The 24,000-nt window shown below is 35.5% G+C and overlaps 1 protein-coding gene across 37 annotated transcripts in view; it reads right to left on the bottom strand.

Annotated features, from left to right (window-relative positions):
- The window catches only part of LOC123678678 (dystonin), a 257,561-nt gene that overhangs the window by 172,691 nt on the left and 60,870 nt on the right, over positions 1-24,000 (bottom strand). For 31 of the 37 annotated variants that reach the window (XR_006747300.1, XM_045615840.1, XM_045616035.1 and 28 more), the window contains exon 2: positions 8,488-8,927. The exons of 2 other annotated variants lie outside the window; for them this stretch is intronic. Coding sequence is in view for 34 of the 35 variants with exons in the window: in XM_045615840.1 (XP_045471796.1) it covers positions 8,488-8,668 (181 nt within the window). In the remaining variant the exon portion in view is untranslated. Of the gene's footprint in view, positions 1-8,487; positions 8,928-15,930; positions 16,157-24,000 lie in introns of those variants that run through there. 4 more of the 37 variants (XM_045615871.1, XM_045615833.1, XM_045615874.1 and 1 more) reach the window with 3 other exon arrangements.

Consider the following 24,000-nt stretch of genomic DNA (forward strand, 5'->3'; position numbering starts at 1 on the left):
TACAAATACAAGCTGTAGAATTCAGTCTAGAAGTGTTGTTATTTACATCTATCGACAACAGGATCACTTACAGACCCGTCAACGCCTCCAGAACGTAATCTTCAACGAACACAGAGATTCGATAGACCTTAACACACGTGTAAACACGCCATAGTGCATCATCTCATCGATTATCCGAGCGAGCGATTCGAAATGCAACTTAACGAGCGAATGGCTGGCTAATTGAAAAAGGCAACCAAACGACGTTCAAGTGGATAATTGACGACGGGCGCGTCGTGGGAATAAGAAGCGGCGGCGACGTCCGTACATCGATCTTATCTGCGACTCCGAAAAGTACGCGATTTCGCACATGTGGGTCGCGAGGCGACTGTCGGGCGACCGGCTCGTGAATGGGGGCCTCTGTGCAGGCTGGCGCCGACAGAAGAAACGGTAGCATCGGTCGTGGAGGAATGCGATGTGCATTGACACATTTAGCGCGTAATTTTTTAATTTTTATTTTTTTTTTATTTGTTGAAATGCATCAATTGGATTAAACAGATTACGTCTGTGTCGCGAAAGATGTCGTTTACCAGACGCATACTTTTTATGTTGAAAGACTTAATAGAGTGATTGTAACATCGTACAGACCTTTGAAGTGTTTCTTCACGACTTTCATCTAGTACTTGCAACTTTTTTAACCTTTTAACCTTTTTAGGTATATGAAAAAAATTTCATAATTGTCAATCATAAATCAGTTAACAAGCCAATTGAAAAGTCCCCGGTCTACCGTAGTAAAACAATTTTTTTTTGGCAAAATTCCATTTTATTATTCAACATGATTGCATGATTCCATAAATCCACCATAACAGGCCAATTGAAAAGTCCCCGGTCAACCATAGTGAAACACATTTTTTTCGGCAACCGTCCGGGAAGTGCTCTCTTCCCGGACACTTTTTCTCTGAGAAAGTAGCATTTCCCGGCCTAGTCCGGAAAGTACGTACTTCCCGGACTAGGCCAGAAAAGAATCATAGAATCCATAGCAACCGAGATAACGGCTGACAGTTCATATGAAATTAGTTGTCAAAAATTTGCATGTTTTTTGATCGCAATCGCAATAAAATATGGAAAGCAGCAGCGATAGTGCTATTTTACATGGTTGCCGAAAAAATATTGTACGCAACACGCCCGAAAATGGTATTTTTGGACTCACAGACTTCCAGGACTCGCTTACGCTCGTCCTGGAATTTTGTCTATTCGTCCAAAAAAAACCTATTTTCCGGAATTGTTACGTAAATTACTATTTTGCCAAAATTCGATTTTCCTTTTCAACATGATTGCCTTCGAAGGCGATACAGCGATTATAACGATCTTCCAACTTTTCGATACCATTTTTGTAGTACGATTTGTCTTTCGCTTCGAAATAGGCCTCAGTTTCGGCGATTACTTCTTCATTGGCGCTGAATTTCTTTCCAGCGAGCATTTTTTTGAGGTCTGAGAACAGGAAAAAGTCGCTGGGGGCCAGATCTGGCGAATACGGTGGTTGCAGAAGCAATGCGAAGCCCATTTCATGCAATTTTGTCATTGTTTTCATTGATTCATGACACGGCGCATTATCTTGATGAAACGGCACCTTTTTTTTAACGGGGCCGTTTTTTAAAGATTTCATTCTTCAAACAATTCAATAACGCTATATAATAAACAGTGTTGTTGGTCTGGCCTTTTTGGAGTTAATTAATGAATATTATACCTTGCGCATCCAATAATACTGATTTTTTCCTCGCTTCGGATTCGGTTCATCGTGTGCAGTCCATTCAGCTGACTGTCGATTAGACTCCAAAGTGGAATGATAGAGCCATGTTTCATCCATTGGCACATATCGGCTCAAATATTTAGGTTTATTGCACTTAAGCAGCTTCAAACACTGCTCAGAATCATTAACACGTTGTTGCTTTTGATCGATTGTGAGCTCGCGCGGCACCCATTTCGCACACAGCTTTCTCATGTACAGGGTGGGCAAATAAGCGAGGTAAGCGGCTATATCTCAGGATCCACTCATCGTAGAGACTTGCGGTAAAAAATTTTACTACTAAAGTAAAAAAAAGAAAACTCTGGAAATTGTTTTGAAGTTCATACCTACACCGCTAGGGGGCGTAATAGCTATCGTCGAGTAGAAAAATGCATTTTACTCGAAAAATTTTCATATTAAGTTGGAAAAAAAATATCATAACTGTAAACCTTGGAAAATTCTCTATCTGTTCGAATTGTCACTTTCGATTTTGCGACATCAAATAAGGGTGGGGGAAAGATAGAAATCTGACTGATTGAAATGTCTGTAACTCCAGTTTGGCTCAACATTTTTGAGCAAATTAGATCTTATTTGAGAGACAACATCTTGTTGATTAAGGAAAAAATATACTCATGATGAATTTGATTCAGCGGCTTCCGATAGGGAGCGCTAAGTCAGAAGTTCATTGTTTTGTTCATTTTTCTCTGAAATTTCAAATATAATGATAGGATTTTCTTAACAGAAACAAAAATTTCATTAAATTTGCATGAAAAAACCTGAAGGTCGCAAAGCGATAATTTCAGGCGTTCTGAAGTTATGGCCGAAAGAAGATATTCTTCAACTGATACACTGCGAAAAACCAAATTGAGTCTTCAAGTTCTAACAGAAACAGAAATCCCATCAAATTTGTATGAAAAAACCAAAAGGTCGCAAAGCGATAGCTTCAGGCGTTCTGGAGTTATGGCCGAAAGAAGACAATTTAGTTTTTCAGTGCATCAGTTGAAGAATATCTTTTTTTGTCCATAACTAGAGAACCCCTGAAGCTATCGCTTTGCGACCTTTTGGTTTTTTCATACAAATTTTATGAGATTTCTGTTTCTGTTAGAACTTGAAGACTCAATTTGGTTTTTCGCAGTGCATCAGTTGAAGAATATCTTCCTTCGGCCATAACTTCAGGACGCCTGAAATTATCACTTTGCGACCTTCAGGTTTTTTCATGCAAATTCAATGAAATTTTTGTTTCTGTTAAGAAAATCCTATCATTACATTTGAAATTTCAGAGAAAAATAAACAAAACAATGAATTTCTGACTTAGCGCTCCCTATCGGAAGCAGCTGAATCAAATTCATCATGAGTATATTTTTTCCTTAATCAACAAGATGTTGTCTCTCAAATAAGATCTAATTTGCTCAAAAATGTTGAGCCAAACTGGAGTTACAGACATTTCAATCAGTCAGATTTCTATCTTTCCCCCACCCTTATTTGATGTCGCAAAATCGAAAGTGACAATTCGAACAGATAGAGAATTTTCCAAGGTTTACAGTGATGATATTTTTTTTCCAACTTAATATGAAAATTTTTCGAGTAAAATGCATTTTTCTACTCGACGATAGCTATTACGCCCCCTAGCGGTGTAGGTATGAACTTCAAAACAATTTCCAGAGTTTTCTTTTTTTTACTTTAGTAGTAAAATTTTTTACCGCAAGTCTCTACGATGAGTGGATCCTGAGATATAGCCGCTTACCTCGCTTATTTGCCCACCCTGTACAAATATTCGTAAATGGATGTAGACGTTCAGATGATATCTTCACAATGTCTGCTATCTCGATCAACTTCACTTCACTTCAATATTAATTTGTGAACTTTTTTAATTTTTTCGTCGGTGACAGTCCTTTTTGGGCGTCCACTGCGTTCGCCATCTTCGGTGGTCTTTTCACCACGCTTAAACTTACCATACCAAACAATGATGGTCGATTTTCCTGGTGCAGACCTCGGAAACTCATCATCAAGCCAAGATTTTGCTTCAATTCAATTTTTTCCCTTCAAAGAGCAATATTTTATCAGCACAAGAAATTTTTTCCTCATCTTTTTTCAAATAACAAAAGTAGCTTCACTCACAACGCAATATCTCACAAACTAATGGTCGGACTGCTGTCAAATTTTGACAGGTATCGTTTGGTTACTAACTAAAAATCATATGGATTTGATACTAGCACCGCAATTTCTGCATCAGACCGGAAACTTTTCAATTGGCCTAATAGTTCCCACATTGCAAAAAGCCCTCTAATACAAAATGTGAGAAATATTGCAAAAAAATTGTCAGAAAGATTATAAAATGACATTTTTTGGAGCTGATTTGAAAATAACGTTCTCCAAATGGTGGACTCGGAGGGAAATAACACTTCACTTAAATAAATCCCGGCCTATCCAGTAAAAACACATTTTTCCTAAAAACGTGACAAAACTGATACACATGTTGCTTGCTCTCTCAACAATGTGATGAAGATTCGAAGAGAAAGTCCCACTCAAGAAGCGATATAATTTCGGATAATAGATGAGTGATTGACCAAAATTTACGTACCATCGTCATCACAATGGACCCAAATCTAAATGGAATAAACGTGATGACCCCATTTAACACGCCAAAACTAGACTAGTCGTCCATCTATAATAAAAGTTTCAAACAATATCACGTACTCCAAAAGCCAATCACTTCATTCTCTTACAATCTGAACGTTCCAGCATTCTAATTTGTCGTATGAAATTACATCTGACGACCTCGGAGGAAGTAAATAGAAGCGTTCTTCCCACACACACTCGACGTGTAAACGGGCCCTAAGGTGACAATTTGGTTCGAAAGTTCGTTCCACATACAGCAATTTCTCCGGTTTCATCTTAGCGTAAACAAATAAAACTTAATGTTGAAAAGATCAGAAATAATATAAGTTAGCCAGTTTTGCATTTATGCAGCATCAAGTAACAAATATCACGTAACGATTATCAAGTAACAAATAGCCTCGCAAATAGCTAAAATGTTATCGTTTATGGCAAGTGTTTTCTTTCAAAATTTATAAATCATAAGTGCCCCTGTACTCTTGAGTAGAGATGAGCGATACCGTGATTTCTAGATCACGTTGTGAAACGTGAACGTTACTTTATGATATAAGTGAAATTAAAGCGTGACGTGATCACTGTTTAGGTTGCTTGTTATTAATATTTGTATAAATCACCTAAACCTTAGCTCGTTTATCTTTGCAACTCGAATCGGTCACTACTATCATTCAAAGCAAACCAAAATTAATGAAAAATTATTATGAAAACATCCATTTTTCATACATTTTCAACTCTTTTCCTAGTTTCAACTTTAGTTAGGAACGTAACAGAAGGATGTCGATTTTTCAAATGTTTCCTCAAATTTGAAGAGGTGGTTTTGAAAGATAATTTCAACCTGCATAATTTACATCAAATTCTGTAAAAAAAGCCCAAAGATTGCTGGTCTTTCGCCTATCATTATTCTTTCGACTATTATTATTATGTCTCTGACGTGTTTTCGTTCATTATAATATTACCATTTATTGCTTCGGTCGGCAACTTCAATATAGAAAGAATTTTTTTGGGGTTGTTTATCAAACATAAGCATAAAATTAGAATTTTATTGCCACCACCAATTATGCAGTATTTCAGTAGTTATTATTTGTTTGTAGCAAGTATTTATTGTTTAACAAGTCCTACAGAAATACTTCCTAAAGCAGCCGAAGTTGCCTACGGATGCTGGGATTATCATAAAAATATGCAATTATGTTAGTCGAAAAAGGTTCCGAAGCAATAAAAACATCAGGCTGTCTTCATTATTCACAATTGCAACGGACGATGAAATGCCCTGAAAAGATCTGTAAAATGTTCCAACTGTGATCCCGTCACGCTCTGTATTCGTTTTTCGGAACCGTGACTACATGTGACATTCTGATATCAGTGATTAAATCAGTGATTTAATCACTGTTCGTGAAATATCGCCCATCTCTACTCTTAAGCTATTTGACGTATGATTCTTTCATTCGGCAGGAAATGTAGGTAATATAAACTATAATGAACTATGCTTTTGTTCTCCTTGAAGTTAATGTTTTTGTCGGATTATAAATTTTTCAGAACCAGCAGTTGGTTTTAATTAACGTGTATTAAAAATGAATAGGAATGAGAAATATGTTATTTACGTAGCAAGTATTGAATAATAAAAAAATTGTAATTCCGCCAGTGGCTTAACAACCATTTAAAGGAAGATCCACTTGCCTCCGTTGAACGCCTCTGGGAAACCCAGAAACGTTTATTTAGCATAATTAAATAGATTTTATATTACCTATAGTGCAAATATTCGAAATCAATTCTGCCATCCAAATGAAATCCGAATTTCTGACGAAGTCTAGTAAACAAACATTCGAAAGCTTTTACTCACTGTATATTCTTCTAGATCTTCCGAAAGTGAACAAATACGGAAAAAATAGGCAAAACACACACGATTTGAAGAATAAACACATTTAACGGATTCACGTAAACAAAAAAAGAAGAGATTTTGTGACCTTGATCATTTTCGTATCGAAGGTTAAAATTTTGTTCATCTCTTGAGAGGCAACGAATTGTGTGTGGATAGTTGACAATGGGACATGGATAAATAAGCATATATCTCAATTATAAATATTTAACCGACCAGGGTGAGCAGAGATAAGAAGTGTCTGAGTAAACCAGAGAAGAAATATCATTCTCTGTAACGATAAGAAGGCCTTCACACTTTGAAGTACCCCTTTACGATGTGGAAGTGTCGAGAGTTGAAGGTTATTCTATTTAATGCAGCACATAATCAAAAGTGAATATAATATTTTTGAAAACATCCTAAATTCCATCATTGAAAAAGTTTGCTTGAAGATATTGTCGGTGAGTTCGCACTAAAGTCCTGTAAACTCAAACGTTTTCTCAGTTCATATCATTGGTCAAATTAACCCCGATATGGAAATGTCCACTTGATTTTGATTTTTTACAACTAAAAAATCCATGAAAAAGTGACAATACAGCGATAAAAACCTACCCAGTTCAAAATTCAATTCGATTCGATTCAAGTTTGATGACAAGATTATTAATTTTGTATTATCTTATTGAGAACTGAATTATTTAAATTTCTTGAATTCATCTAGCTAAAAATAACGCGATCATTTCTTACTATTGGGTGTTTATCCAAGCGTAGAAAAGAATTAGAATATACTCACTCAAAATACCAATAATTATTTCTCAAAAATATAAAAGGTTACCAATTCAAAAAATAAAACATCTCGAGGTTTCGTGTATAAAAAAATTTAAGAAATTATATTCAAATCTTATTCGTAAAACATACATCTGTACTGATTATCTCCACACCTGTGTAAATAATTTGAAATTTCTTTTTAATGTTCAAAAATTCGACATTCTCATTCTACGACTCTGAAATCAATAATAATGGAACTGTAAAATGGATTCAATGCACAAAAAAATCTTTAGTACTGGCTACAACATAGGACAGTATTAAATTAATAAGACTTTCCAGACAATAAATCTGATTCAATGGGGAAATTATAACTCAAATGATTCCACTTTGTCCAAGTTTGTTTTTAATGGCAACTATAAATAAGATACAGATATACTTACAGCAATATGGAATTATCTGATAACTATATGAATTATTGAAATTCCGATATTATTAATTATTAACGATTTTTCAATACGAATAATTCATTCACATAAGAAATAACACTGTTGCCATTATAACCATTTGAAATTGTTTATAGTTTATTGAAAAATCCTATAAATTAGAGACAAGTGGGAAGAACCCAGCAAGTGGTAGTTTCTGAACGAATCCAAGGAATTGATGAAATTTCTCATCAATTATGATACCTCGAGATAGTAATTAAACCTTTCAATCTATGTTCAAAACAGCAACTACTTCTTAAGAGGATATAGTGTTACCATATAATGAAATAAACCATGAAATGTTAATGCTTGTAACAGGAAATATTGAACAAATATACAATTAGCTATTGTTTAGAAATGAACGTTGGGCAATTTGTACTCTTATTAATTAAAATCCGTTCAGAAACTAGACCACTTCACCTATTACGTGTTTTTACCATAGAAACGATCGCTAAATGGGAAGGTTTTAGCATAATCTTGAAAAGAATTGCGAAAATATCGAAATTACTGCCATTAAATCTTAAAAGGACGATCATACACTCACAAATTTGCAATATCAGGGTAACCCTTCCAAAAAGTCCAATTAGAAGGAAGAGGGGTCATCCCCTACTTTTGCAAATCGTCATCTTCAAATCAAAATAAAAGAATATATCACTCTCAATTTTTAAAAAGTTAGACCGAATAATTTCGAACATACCTACATGTACTCCCCTTTCTTCAAAGCCACCTTGGAAAGAGAATTGTTCAAAAGGTTGTTTCTCCTATTTTTATTAAGCTAATTTAATTTCATATCTGATTCTTACATTGAAAATCTACCATATCAAGACGGATCGTTGCCAATACTCAATCAGTTCATGAAATTCGAAAGTGTAATTTTTAATTTCTTCAAAAATACTTCAACAAGCTGAAATGTTACGCCACAACAAACCATAATTCGTTAATCCATCGAAACAGCAATGAAAAAAAAACTCCAACGCCATGCCTAGAAATCAAAGAACCCTCCACCATACCTGAAGTACTTTGTATAAAGCAATCCCATATAGTACCTTTGAACTTGGTCAAGTTCTCCTCGTAGCCGTGTGGCTTATTGGCCGAGTCCGGCCCTGTCTTCCTGTACTTTTCCTGGGGACCGTCGTACGCCTCTCTGGGATCGAACCCCAACCTGTCCTTGTAGTAAGCCTGCGTCGACATTTTTTTTATTACACAATATTTTTTTAAATGTTTTGTTCGCACTTCACATAAAAATGGCACTCGCGGTCTTTTACTGTTTTTGTTATTTATTTCTTCTATTTGTTTAGTTTGCACTTAACTAGTTTTAATCCGTTAGCGTTGGGTTGTAAGCACAGTTTTTTTTTGCGTTGGTTTATTTGGGATATCGCCAGTTATCTCAAATAAATCTCTGCGTTAGTTTTTCGTTGTTTTTTCGTTCCTTTGTCGTTTCGTACGTCTTCTGGAAATAAATTTAGATTGAAATGAGTGAAAAACATTGTTTTTTAGTGAGGACGAAGAATCAGCTGTTTGTTTCGAGCACCTATGGACGATAAAGATAAAATGAAACTAAGAATTTCACACAATGTATTTTTTTTGTCATGACAGAATATTTCAAATTATTAAAAAAAAGGACGTACGAACTTTAAAAATACTTGGAGAATCGAAGGTTCGAACCCAGGCTTTTTTGAGCAAATCATAATGACTTCGATATCAGAATTATACTATTCAAAAACTCATAATTTCGAAATAATACAGACTAGGACGTAGCAATAAATATTATTTCTTTAGTACAATGGTGGTAATTCAAAGTTCTGAATTTCAAGTTGTGATTTTGTGTAGTGAATTTTCAGAGAGAAATTCAATTTTTTGTTTACCAAGTTCATAGATTGTGTTGTCGAGCGAGAAGCAATACATGAGGTAAAGCAATCAATTATTTCTACTGAATTGCATGCAATAAACAGACGTACAGAATGTCTTAACAAACTTCTAGAAGGATTTTATGTTTCTCTTCTTGAACTATTCCAAAGACTTATCATTGTCAGTAGTAAAGTAAAAGCTTGAGATTACCCAACGATAAAATATTAAGTACCTGTCCATTGATTGTTTTGACTAATTAACTAGTATCAACAATTCTAACTTTCTATATCATGAAATAAACAATAAATTTGCATTCGAATCGGTCGTTGCAGTTGAATTCTAAATAAAACGGCTATGCAAATAAAGTTTATTAGTTCTCTTTTCTAAACAGATTTGAATTCTATTCGTTTAATGTATCACAGGTTGACGTAATCGATTCGAGAAACCTTTCAAATTGAATGCATGTGCCTTGGATGAGTGCATTAGATGCACTGTTCTCTCCTAATGACATTATTCGTAATTCAATTGAATTAGCGTCATGGATAGATAGATTTGTACGACTTTGATAAATCAATGTCGTTTTTTATTCTTATTTTTTCATGATAGGAACAGGTTATTCATAACTTATGAATCATCGAATTTGCAATGTTTGGAATTTCGAAAATTAATTCAATAGATGTTTTTCAATAATATTTGTATTCTGTCGATAAATTTAACGTGAATTCATCGAACGTTTTGAAGCAATACCAATGAATTCAATGAATTAAACGTTTGATTAATTATCGAAATATTTTGAGCATGATTCAGTTTGGGGAATGTTTGAATGTAATGGGTGTTTTTTTTTCGAGGTATATAACTTTAAGTTGGCATTACTGTTCAAGATGGCTACCGATTTCATAGCTGTCAAGTGATTTATTCTCAGTTTGGTTTAGCAATTCATCATGAATATACTCACGCCTGAACAACGCTTGCAAATAGTGCTATTTCATTTCGAAAATAATGGTTCTGTGCGAAACACGTATCGCACACTACGTCCATTTCATTTTGTTTGGCGATGAAGCGCACTTCTGGTTGAATGGCTACGTCAACAAACAAAACTGCCGCATTTGGAGTGAAGCTAATCCTCAAGTGTATGTCGAAACACCGTTACATCCAGAAAAACTGACTGTTTGGTGCGCTTTATGGGCTGGTGGAATCATTGGTCCGTACTCAAAACAGTCAGTTTTTCTGGATGTAACGGTGTTTCGACATACACTTGAGGATTAGCTTCACTCCAAATGCGGCAGTTTTGTTTGTTGACGTAGCCATTCAACCAGAAGTGCGCTTAATCGCTAAACAAAATAAAATGGACGTTGTGCGCGATACGTATTCCGCACAGAACCATTATTTTCGAAATAAAATTGCACTATTTGCAAGCGTTGTTTAGGCGTGAGTCTATTCATGATGAATTGCAAAACCAAACTGAGAATAAATCACTTGACAGCTGTTAAATCGGTCGCCATCTTGAACAGTAATACCAACTCGAAAAAAAAACTCCCATTATAAGTTGCATCCTTAATTATATAATATTGAACGAATTATTCCGTCAACAGTTAAAACATCTTCGTCCTAGTTTTTTTTTACGTCACACCCAACAAAATGTCATTGCCAATCTTAATGCACAAATTTGGTTCGTTTTCGAGGTATCAACCTACAGTGTGTGTGTTAACACGTGAAATTCTAAGATAGCCTTGACGAAAAATATGTAATACACTGTCACAAAATTCGGTGAATCATTCAAACAACTTATTCTGATCACAAACTTTGTCTTGACCTTGGTAGGCTCAATATCAATTTTGCATAACCAGATTCCAGGATGTCCTTGCGAGTAGATTCTAGATTCCTTCCGAAGATAGGTTCCTAATGCTCCATTTCGTTCGCTATCCAACAAATTTTTCAAACATTCTCAACTTGTGAGAATCTTGAATTGGATATCAAGATAGTAGAATTCTAAGGAGGAGCCAAAAGCAATTTTTCTAATTTCTCATTTTACTTTGTGACTTCAATTTAGGAAAACCGTGTAAATTAGGCATCAATATCTCAATCATTTGGGTATTTTTTTTATTATTCAATAAATTTTTTTGGTCGAGTTGATGTACATTTTATCTACGAAGATTTAAATGAATTGAGAAATATTTTTTTTAATATCAGATAACATATCTCCGACATCTGGTGATCCAGTCTTCTAGCGTCCCACATAGTTTGAAGAAAAAAACGCACTTGTCTCAGGCTTATAGCCATTTTTGGAGCGTTCAGAATTGGAAATTAGCACTTGCCGGTGAATAATCCAAGACAACGCCCATTTCTTATCGTTGTTTGTCGTATTCTCACAACTTCAGTAGGAACAATCGCCTTGTGCATGGCGTATCTATGCAAACGACGACCCAGATTCAGGTCAAAATTAACTCGATACCAGTCTTAAGACAAAGCACTGGGTGGTAATGACTAACTGTAAAGTCATGCGTGTTTTTTATAGGTTTTTCCTGGAATTTGCAAAAATTTCCGTAGTCTATAAATAGCTACCTACAATATGAGCAACGAGCTATTTATTTCGCTCTGTATAATTTTCGAATTTGAGCCGAGAGAGGTGTTAAATGAATAGTTTGATGAGCGAAAGCCATTGAAAAATATGTGTTTTAGTTTGCGAACTACGACTACAAAATTTTTACCATTTTGTAGCCAATTTTAATGATTTATATTATTTTTCGAAGCGTGAATCGTTTCATTTTTAGTAATGCCATTGTCTTTACTTGTCAAAAGTCAAAGATGACAGCTTCAAAAGTGACAGTGGTCCAGATAACAGGCTAATGAAAATGAAACTTCTCAATAGAAAACCCTTTATAGTCTATATTAAAGCGCTCAAAATCTCCTGATTTTACGTCACTGCTTTTCACATATGGGTGGAAGAAAGGCCTAACGAAAGAAAAAAGACAGTTTTATTCTTCAACAAACAATTATTTTCAAGATTTCGAGCTTCTTATCGTTCTTTGTTATATTCTTCAAGTACCTAGTTCTCATTTTCTTTACTTTTCTTACACATATGAAAGATTTGAATCTTTTCATTGAGTTTTTCCAACTTCTCTAAATACAGTTCAGTTCATTTCATTTCGAAAGTATAAACATTATAACCAGAAATAGGCTGAATTTTGTTAAAAAGGCGTGTCGACGTGTGTTATTAAAGTTTTCAACGTAGAAGCACGCTTTTCCCTATCTAAATCGTCCGATCTGAATTACCAGGGCTGGGCCAAAGCTTCCGATCAGAAATTCGACATTAAAAATCGATGAAAGTATAATCTGTTTAATGGAATTCCTACACCCATTAGTTCTCCTCTAGATGCACTAGGAACAATGAGGTCAATTGGAAAGTTCAGAAAATGGCCTACATTATTAGGGTACATTGTGATCCTGAATATGAAAATAAATTCTTCAATGAAAAAAATTACAAAAACATTGGCATTGAACAGAATTCCTGAATTGAACAACCATGACGTCCAGGAGCTGTGGTTCCAACAAGACGGCGCAACATGTCACACAGCTCGTGCCACAATCGATTTATTGAAAGACACGTTTGGTGACTGCCTACTTTCACGTTTTGGACCTGTGAATTGGCCTCCAAGATCATGTGATTTAACACCGCTAGACTACTTTCTGTGGGGCTATGTAAAGTCGTTGGTCTATGCGGATAAGCCACAAACCCTTGACCATTTGGAAGACAACATTCGCCGTGTTATTGCCGATATACGGCCACAAATGTTGGAAAAAGTCATCGAAAATTGGACGTCCAGATTGGACTACATCCGAGCCAGCCGTGGCGGTCATATGCCAGAAATCATATTTAAAATGTAATGCCACAAGATTATCTTGCGGATAAATAAAATTCATGTCAATCGACTAATCCATCGTTGTTTTATTGCAATTTAAAGTTCTATAGCTCTAAAAAAAACACCCTTTACATCGATAAAGATAAATGATGACAGCTGTTCGAATTTAACAAATTCCAACAGATCAAGCAGCAAAAGCCAGTCTCTTCTGGTGATCAGTCACTAGATTGATTCAGTGGAAACGATGACGTCAACCAATAAATTTAGGTGCATTACTGCGGTTTCCTATGCTCGGTCATATAATCACACAATGGGTTCGTTTGTTTCCACAAATAACGGATTGCATTATAGTCGTGAGTAGTATTAGGAGCTATCGTTTCAAAATCACGTGTTAAGTCACGAAAAGATGGGGCTTTCGAAAGACTTTCAACATTTGAGGAATTAGTAGGTACAAGTTTTATTCACCAGACTTGCAATGAAAGAAATATTTTTAGCTATTGATATATACAAGATTTTTCACGAAAAATAGTTATTTATTATACAAGGGAAAAAAGTATTAGATTTTAGCTCGAGGGCTAAAATCTAATATTTTTCCCGTGTATAATACACTATTTTTTTCTGTGACAGAAAAAACGACAATTCAATAGTGAAAGAACATATTATTACAATATATTAAAGTCAGAATATTATCGATATGAATTTTGAATTTTTAAACTAGTAAGCTGCAAATAGACCTGCGTTGCTAAGGGAAACTTCAAAGTAATCAAATATCTGTCAATTTAATTTTGTGATTTGTTTCAAAAATTGTGAACTCAGTAATAATTGTTTAGTAGTTATTTTGTTGAATAATATAAAGTTAAAAAATGTTTGATTCCGAGTTTTCTCTGACTCCACTGGAGTTGATAGAAGCAGAGCAAGTAGCGTCACGAAAATTATTGCCAGCTAAATCGCGGAAAATTTACCGTGTATTCAAGATTTATGAAATGGAAAATGAAAAAGACATGCAGTTCTTTCTCGGAGACAGTGTTATTGGCTTATTTTTCGGAACTGGCACAACAACAAAAACCATCAACAGTGTGGTCGAATTATTATTATTCCTTTATCTATATGTAGATAAATATATATCCGGGAAAAAAGAAAAAAGTACTCACTTTTTTCCCGGGGAAAAAAGTAATTTCGTGAAAAGTCATATTTTGTTACCTGTCAACAGAGATAAAATGTCAAATTTTTTTCCCGTCACAGAAAAAATAATTTTTATCAACGAGACATGGTGAAATAAATTATGAATGTTTTTTTTTTGCGATTCTTATCTACTCTGGAACCAATTTCTGTGAGACCATCTGACTGGCTCATCAAAGCCTGTACATTTCGAAAAATTTTCATTCGAACGATCCAAAATTCTAGGTTTCAAACGATTTGAGAGTTTAAATTATGAACCTGAACTCCGAAACACCTTAAATATGAATGATATTGGAATAGTCAATTTTCAATTTTAATCTCAATCAGATATTGTGGATAATAGCTAGACCAACTCGACATGTGTTGTTTTTCCTTATCGTCCAATAAAGTACAAGATTTAAAAATATATGTAATAAGAAGTCTTTATCGAAGGAGGTTTAATCCGTTTCTTCGATTTGGAAAGATTCAAATATTCTGGAGTATATTTCTTGTGAGTCATTAACATCTTGATTGAGAGGGAATTATCTGTTTCCACTTAAAGATTCCAAAATGAACGATACAAAATTAGTATTGAAAAAATTGAAAAATTATCTGTAGCCCTGCTCTTTTAGACACTGAAGTTACGTACCCCAATTAATACAGGGTGTGCTGATTTGCAGATACAAAGGAAAATCAGAGCTTCCTTGGAAAATTTTGAGAAAAAACTCCTATAAATATGCGCCCACAAACGCTTTGTTTTCAAGATATAGGGTGTTTCTTGTAGTCTTTCTGTGATGATTATTTCAGTTCATCGAATTTTTTTGATATTCGCAACAGATTGGGTAAAAAAGTACTGAAACTTATAATTGATTCATTCATGACAGCTTACTTACTGCATCTTCAAAATAATTTGGATTTTCCTTATGATTACTATATAATTGTTAAAAATACTGGACCAAATTTTCTTTTTACATTATTCAAAACTAACAATGGTCCACGAAAAAAAAGTTCTGGAGGAAAGAGAAAATATCACCCGGTAGATTTGCATATCACATGCTGAAAACTTTAAATTAGTATATGTATATGTCAAACTCAAGTTGAATATCTTGCGAACAGAAGCTGCTATGAGAAAAAAATCCAACTTTAACACTGTGTATCTCGAAAATAAAGCGTCAATCAAAGTTTTATGGAATTCAAAATTAGCATATCACATGATGCAAACTTCAAATTGGAATATAAATACATCAAATTTGAGTTAAATATCATGTGAAGGGAAGGTGCTATTAGCAAAAAAAAATGAAACTTTAACACCCTATATATCCTTGGCGGGCCCAATTTCGAAGAAATTTTTTCTTGAAATGGTGCAATTGATTCGTTTGTAACTACCTTCAATTTGGGAAAAATCATGTATGTAGGTCTAATTTTTGAAATACCAAAATTTTAAAACGCGCTAACTTTAATTTTGCCAAGACAACAATTTAGGAAGAACACAAAGTAAAAAAAAAACAACAAACAGACGCTCCCAAAAAAAAAAAATCAAACCAATCCAAAACGAAGAAGCGAAAAAAAACCTCCTCCGATAAATACCTGTCAGGTTTCAAACACCGAAACGAACACGTTAAAGCGACCAAACTAGGCTCTGTCGACACATCACCGCCAACTTCGCACGCACGATAACAACATCCAACCCGTTCGGCTCGATCGGGTACGCACACACGATCGGACTTATGGCACGTTCCGCGTCGCCGTTCGCGCGACCGAAAGACAGAAGAAAACAGCGCCACTACTCGCTTTCCTTTCGACGATCGTCGGTCAACTGACGATAATCGGGGCGCCTAAGAAGAATTAAAGAATGGGTTATGCATGCATGCGCGCCTAGAAGTTGAACGACGACGACGACGAGAGAGGAGTTGATGCAGAGGCCGTCTTCTTGACTAGTTTTGGTATGCCGAGGACGGGTCTCCGGTGGGTAGGTAGGTGTCGTGGTAGGCATCGGTCGCGCGTGGGAGCGACTCTCGATTTTTATCGCCGATAACGGTGACTGTTTTGCGAGATAGGCTCGCTTGGAAGTCGATTTATATAGGGCTCTTCGATGTATTATTTTGCTCATTAAAGGGCCCTATAATCTCTATAATGCTCGGGTAAAAGCCGATTGATATAGGGCTCTATTTTGCCCAATCTCGAGTCGATTTATATACAGCACAGTTCGCAAAATAAAGCCCTATATTTATATAGGGCCCTATTTTGCGAGAATTCAATTGATATAAGACTCTTTTTTCGAACCATGCTTCTGAGTCCATTTCTATAGGGTCTACATAAATCGGAGGCTCTATATAATTGAGTCGCATATCAATGGATTTCTGGAATGATAGGGCCCTATATAAATCGACTGTTATCAGAACTTAGTTAGAAATGTAAGACCCCATATTGACCGACTTTTACGCGAGTATATTTCATTGTATAGGGCCCTATATCAATCGAATTTTACTGAAACTTAGGTGTAGAAGAAAGGGCCCTATATCAATGAATTTTTATGTAGACCCTATGGAAATGGACTCAGAAGAATGGTTCGAAAAAAAGAGTCGTATTAAATCGAATTCTCGCAAAATAGGGCCCTATATCTATATAGGGCTTTATTTTGCGAGAATTCGATTGATATACGACTCTTTCTTTCGAACTTTGCTTTTGAGTTCCTTTTTATAGAGTCTACATGAAAATGCATTGATATAGCCCTATACAATGAAATACACTCGCATAAAAGTCGGTCAATATGGGGTCCAATATTTCTAAGTTCTGATAACAGTCGACTTATATAGGGCCCTATCATTCGAGAATTCCATTGATATACGACACAATTATATAGACATATAGAGCCTCCGATTATGATGCACTACATGAAAATCCATAGGTGTTGGGCCATATACTTTTCTATAAAACTTGAGTAAAATTTCGATTGATATAGAGGCCTATATCTGTTGGCATGGTTTATCAATTCAGAACCCTTGAAAAATTACCTATCATGACGTCAGCTGTTAATTAATATTATGGGAAACTTTGCATTTAAAAGGAATATCGTTGTAGCCCCAATCCTACATGAATGTACTTTTGAATTTCTTCTGAAACACGATTGCTCCTGAAGTGAGATTACCGTATGTCAAGTCAATATACATATAAACATCCTTGATTTAGACATCAATCAAGCGTTCTTGTAACCGGGATAAAAAAATAGATAATGAAATAAGAGATCTCATAAACAACTGATAAGGTCCCAGTGAACGCCCTTTATCATTAGACTATTCGCAAAAGGTTTTTCTTGATTCTTATAACAACTAGTAGAATGATTTGACAAGTATGTTGATAATTCTAGAGATATCGAAAGAAAGTTGACAATATCGGGTTATCGCATAGTTTATTAATATAATAATAGCTATCAATCTATACCGGGAGAGATCTCAAAGAAAGACTACAAGAACGTTTGAAACAGTAACTTGGAATTCCATTATATAGCCGCCACATATGTCCCAAGAGACCGCAGAGGCGTATTTCATCATAATTGGCCATCAATTTCAATTATAATTTCAAAGTAATCGGAACGGAAACGAATTTAAAGAGTAACATATGCTGTTTATTGCGTTTCTGAGAAATGGAGGTTCGGTTTAATATTTTCGTTGTACAAGGAATCGTTCAAGAATTCCCAGAGACTAAAAACCATTCGCAAATTCAATATGGGGACGTTCATTATTTCAAAATTAAAGAGGAATTAGCCTCCAAGTTTTTTATTATATGGAATGCAACTTCAAATTCAATGATTATTAGAGGAGTCGATTCACTAGAAAGCAGCTTCCTCTCACTTCCAAAGACTTTTGAGCTGAAGGACCTAAGGTCGATGGCATTTTCTCTCTCTCTCTCTCTCTCTCTCTCTCTCTCTCTCCAAAGACCTATTGCTGCATTTTGTTATATTTTGCTGTTGCCAAACTATTTCTGGACTTTTCACTTCGTCGTTTTCAAATTTCTTTCATACAACGTAATTCATTCAATAAGATATAAAGCAGTTTGGTGATACAGGTTCCAGTATGTTCTTCTAGTCTAACCTTACTTAACAGTTGGTTATGGGAGCCTTGTCCTCCAATTCGTGGGGGAATTAGAACTGGCCAGAAGACCGACCCTTAGACTGGTCAGCTCTGACAGTTCGCACAGTATGTAGTCAGCTATTTGCTTGTCAGCTACAGTTGGCATAGACTTTTGCAGTTTCTGCAAATTCGTCGACATGACAAGGTAATAAAAGAACTCGTGCCAAAATTTCAGTTGTATGGTTAGAAGAACCTCTTTAATCATTAGAGATCATTATTAAACTGAGAATCATTCGAAGAAGTGAAGATCTTGTGTACCTCAAGATAGGAAAAAGTAACCACAACGCACACAACCAAATCAAAGTTTAATTTCTTGAAAATCACCTCACATTTAAGGTTCTCAACAAGAAATCTACCTCAACATATTAGGCAATAATGGACTGAACGTATTGGATGGAGGAAATTCTACGTTTCTTCTAGGTAGAGGACGTCAGGGTTGAGTTCTTCCAAGCCTACAAAAGGGCTCAGGTCCTATGGGTGTTACCCTTGGTGAAGTTTCTGCAAATTCATCAAGGGTCACCATAATGAAAGATCTCGTACATGAAAGCTCAATATTTCGAGGCCTCTATGGTTAGAAGATTAACCTTTATGTGATCATAAGAGATCATCAGATCATTGCCAAACTGAGGATCAGTCGTAGAAGTGAAGATCTGGTGTATCATATAACAGGCGAAAGCAGCCACAACCCACACAACCAAATAATCAATATCAAAGTATCATTTCGAGAGAGAATCGCCTCCCATTTGAGGCTCTCAACACGAAATCTACCTCAACATATTAGGCAATAACGCACTCAACGTACAACATAAAACGTCACCTACACGCAGTCCACGTCACATCGAATTCCAGCAAACAGTTCAGCAATTCTTCCTTTGACGTTTTTGGTACCGTACTCGCGAGTTATATGTAGGCGAAAAATCGTAATTCCTGCCGGCGAGCGACGGACAGAGTGGCGAAGTCGAGTGTGGGCTTAATCTGATCGCGATTGCCGATTGGGCAACCCGTTTTCGAGTCCCACGTGCCCGTTTTACGGGGGCTATCCTGCGGCCGGTTTTTCGGAATCTCGTCGCTCTACGAATATGGCACTTATCGACGACGACGACGACGTAGAGCGATCGGGCGCTGAATATGAATCGGATTTATTCATTTATGGGTAGCCATGACCAGATTCAGGTGAGGTAACACCTCGTTCGGGTGATTCATCGCAAGAGGGCAGGTTTCGAACGAGGTTAAAAAGTTTGATAACAGATGTCGGTTTTATATCTGAAGGGTTCGTTAATATTAACGCCTTTTTAGGTGTGATATTGATACATTGATTGAGGCATGGTGATCAATTAATGGCGTGTAGGACGTATTTTGCTGAAATTGTGACAATACTCTTCATCTTCACTAATTAGTATGAATTACACCTTTAATATATTTTAGTTAACAAAGAATAACTTTCAGCTGACCTGACAATGCCCTAATACCACTAAACATCTGGCTAGACGCAAAGCAAAGTGACCCTGATATGGGTGCCAGGCTATAGTGGTGTTAAAAACTATGAAAACATGAACAAACGAACTTGCGAAAAGGGCAACACCCTTTAGACTTGAACCTTTCTGTGAGTTCCGAAAAGAACACAACAATCGAAATTAAATGATAGTTATTCTGTTTCCACTTCATCATACTCATAACAACTTTTTCTCTACACAGTAGCCTCTTCAGATGTCTTACATCTAATACATCTACAACAATTGTTCCTTGAATTATATATGAGTGGCAATAAAATAACTGTCATTTAACATCGATTAAAATGAATAGACCGAGTATAGACATTGAAAAACTACTACTTGACTTGAACTTGAGTTAATTTCAAATCAAGAAGCTTGAATATCAAGTCAAGCCGTAAATCCCTAGTTGTGCTTGCTTGCTTGTGCCTAGTCACAGCTTGACTTGATATTCAAGCTGCTTGACTTGAAACCAACTCATGTTCAAGTCAAGTATTAGTTTTTCAATGTTAAATCAAGTACTTTATAAAGTCAAGCTTGACTTGATTTCTAGTCAAGCCGTGAATCTCCTCGAGCTTGACTTGATTTCTAGTCGAGCCGTGAATCTCCTTCAACTTGAATTTAAGTCAACTCAAGTTCAAGTAGAGTAGTAGTTTTTCAATGTCAAGTCAAATATTTTTTATTAAGTACTTGACTTAACATTGAAGAACTACTACTTGACTTTAACTTGAGTTGATTTCAAGTCAAGCCCAAGAAGATTCACGGCTTGACTAGAAACCAAGTCAAGCTCAAGGAGATTCACGGCTTGACTAGAAATCAGGTCAAGCTCAAGTTGAGTAGCTTGAATATCAAGTCAAGCTGTGAATCCCTATACACAACCGTACAGAAATAGTTGCCCACATATCATAAAAACTAACCAGTCCAAAAGCCTACTCCTGGGAAATCCACTTCCAACTCTCCAAGAAGTGAAAGACAAGGATCACATTAATTGTCAGATTTGCCAATAAGATCTTCTTAGGATTTGCAAAGCAAGGTCAGACTGCTGAAACGCTCATTTCTATCTAATCTATCTGTCATCATGACACCGTCTTCTTAACAACGATGGTCTTCTAACCTACCAGTAACTTGCCATCTGAAGTGTTCGTGCCAACTAATCATACTACAGCATTAAGGCCGAAAATTGAAAGGTGCATCAACCAAACATCGTATAATTTTCCTCTAGGGAATACTCACGTGCCGACAGAGCCGTTGAGCTTATCTATCAAATATTTAGATTCATTCATAATACCCAAATGTCTGTTTTACAAACAAAACAATCCAACAATTGTTTGTTGCAGATAATGATATAAATACTTTAAATACATGGTAAGACAATGAAATTGAGTACACTTAGTAGTTCGCACCGTCACAATAAAAAACAAGTAAGAAATACACGACTGTCAGATCAACAACTTCGCAAGTCGAATTTAAACAAGTCTCTCAAAACTCCAATACATATTTTACCAATACAACAAAATCGTATCGATAGCGTAAAAGTTGCCAAATGATGAAATAGAAATAATGATACTTCAAATTCAGTTCTCATAGTATTCATAGTTACTATTGAAACCAAAATGTATTCTAGAAATAAGATAAGGAGGAGAGAAGGAAACTTATTTAAAAGAGAATTATGCTTGTGGTGTTCCCCAAGGTTCCGCCCGACCTCCCACATTCTTCTTCACCGTCCCTACGGCCAAACGCAGTACAAGATCTCATTAAAACCAAAGGAGATCGATCTGAACTAAATGGAAACCATCGCGAACGGTCGTCCAAAGGTCAAAGCGGTATGAATGCAGAATTATAATTATCTATAATTCGCGAGAATCCAAAGTCTGTTTCTCGGTATTACGTTGACAACCGGAAATGTTTCCTAATAATGATGGCGTGCTGTAACTGATAATTGTATGGTTTTCTGTTGTTGAAGGTGGGAACGCATATTGCCGTCCTATTTCTTTACCAGTTGATGAATCATTCCGAGTTTTTGAATGAAAACTTTGATGTAATCGGTGATTCGTAAAAGTGGGTCAAAATTTTGATAGGTTGTTGTGCCATTTTTATTTGTCGACAATTATTTAGCATTACTGTCATTACTGAAGACACTTTCAAGGGCATAAGTTTTTTTTTTTTTAATGCAATGAGAAAACATACATGGTAACTAACCACGATGGCCTATTAGACGTTTTTGGAACACTAATCATAATTTTGAGCCGAAAATTTGCATATCGGAGTTTGAAAAAATGATCTTTCTTCCTGAAATATTTTCAGACCTCTACAACTTTCGGTTATACCAGAAACAGACAACCACTTCCTTATTTCTAAAGGCACACCCAATATATTTTCGCATTATTAGATAGCTTTTTGATGACACTTTCAGCGATATGCTTCATCTTGGATAAAAATTAAACGGTCCATGAGTTAATGCGAGTCTAACGAAAAAAATGGTGGTGTCAAGGACTCACATTTTTTTGAATATTTCTGCAGAAGAAGTTTTTTCGAAAATATCTTTTTCATGTTCGATTCTGCAAATACGGAGTATTATACGACTGTTTGCGGATTTGACCAAAAATGTACAGAGTATTCATCACAAAATCATGAACTTAGACAACTTAAATTCATCGGAACTCAAGATTTTCACATTAGAACCTATATTTTTCATTATTTCAGTCAATTCTACGTATAAAAGGAGGGGGTGGAGGGTTTCTTAAGCAAACTCTTTAAGTACCTAAAATGAATATTTCAAGAGTTATCCTGGAAGATCATTAAATGAGGAAAAACCACAATTTCCAACTGTGTGCAGTAGAAAAAAGAACCACAATACCAACATTGACCTGAATCCCAGTAGCACTAAAAAATGAAGGAAATAAAAATAGGGGAAAAAGTAATCATAATTCCAACTTTGACCTCAACTGACAGAACCACATAAGAATAAGATAAAAAATAATATATGAAATAATGAAATAAAAAATAGAGAAAAAACCTCAGGAAAAATGAATAATAGTTCTTACTTTGTCCTCAGTACTATATAAAAATAAAAATAAAGGAAATAAAAATAGGGGAAAAAGGAATCATAATTGCAACTTTGACCTAAACTGACAGTATCAGATAGAAATCAAAAAGAAAATGAAATTAAGAAATAAAGAATAAAGCAAAAAGGAATCAAACTAACAGTACCACAAAAGAAAAAATAAAGGAATAAAAATAGAGAAAAAACGAATCATAGTTCTAACTTTGACCTAAGCTCCGAGTACCACATTAAAATAAGGAAAATAAAAATAGAGGAAAAACGAATCATAATTACAACTTTGAACTAAACTGACAGTATCACGAAGGAATGAAAAAAAAATGAAATTAAGAAATAAAGATAAAAGCAAAAAAGAATAAAACTAACAGTACCACAAAAGAAAAAATAATATATAGAATAAAGGAATAAAAATAGAGAAAAAACGAAACATAGTTCTAAATTTGACCTAAACTCCCAGTACCACATAAAAATAAGGAAAATAAAAATAAAGCAAAAACGAATCATAATTCAAATTTCGACCTAAACTGACAGTACCACGTCCGAAACTCAACCAACCCCAAATAAAGACATACGCCAAAGCTTCGAACCGATCTATCCACCAATTTGTCATCGATTAACGTCAAGTAAATACCAAATAGCGTCTTCTCAGTCGTCAATTAGATCACATTAACGAACATTTGCAGGTCTGGTGGGAACTTTGTCACACGTATCAGACAACAGTTGTTTATTGACACAGATCGGACTTGAGACATGACCCTAGATGGACACGGTGGTGGCCAACGCGTTTTCGTAGAGGTTAGACCCACGCTGCATCCCGTGGGCGCCATCTCCTGGGAACGACCACGTTTGGGGACGTTTTGCGGTTTCGTAAAATCGAATTTGGTTTATTATTTTCCATAATATTCTTTTAAAATTGTTCCAGGAAAAAAAGTCACAGTTTATAGGTTTTAGACTGTGTAGAATCCAAAAAACTGAT

Source organism: Harmonia axyridis, chromosome 1 (genome assembly GCF_914767665.1).
Source record: "Harmonia axyridis chromosome 1, icHarAxyr1.1, whole genome shotgun sequence".
Taxonomy (NCBI): Eukaryota; Metazoa; Arthropoda; class Insecta; order Coleoptera; family Coccinellidae; genus Harmonia; species Harmonia axyridis.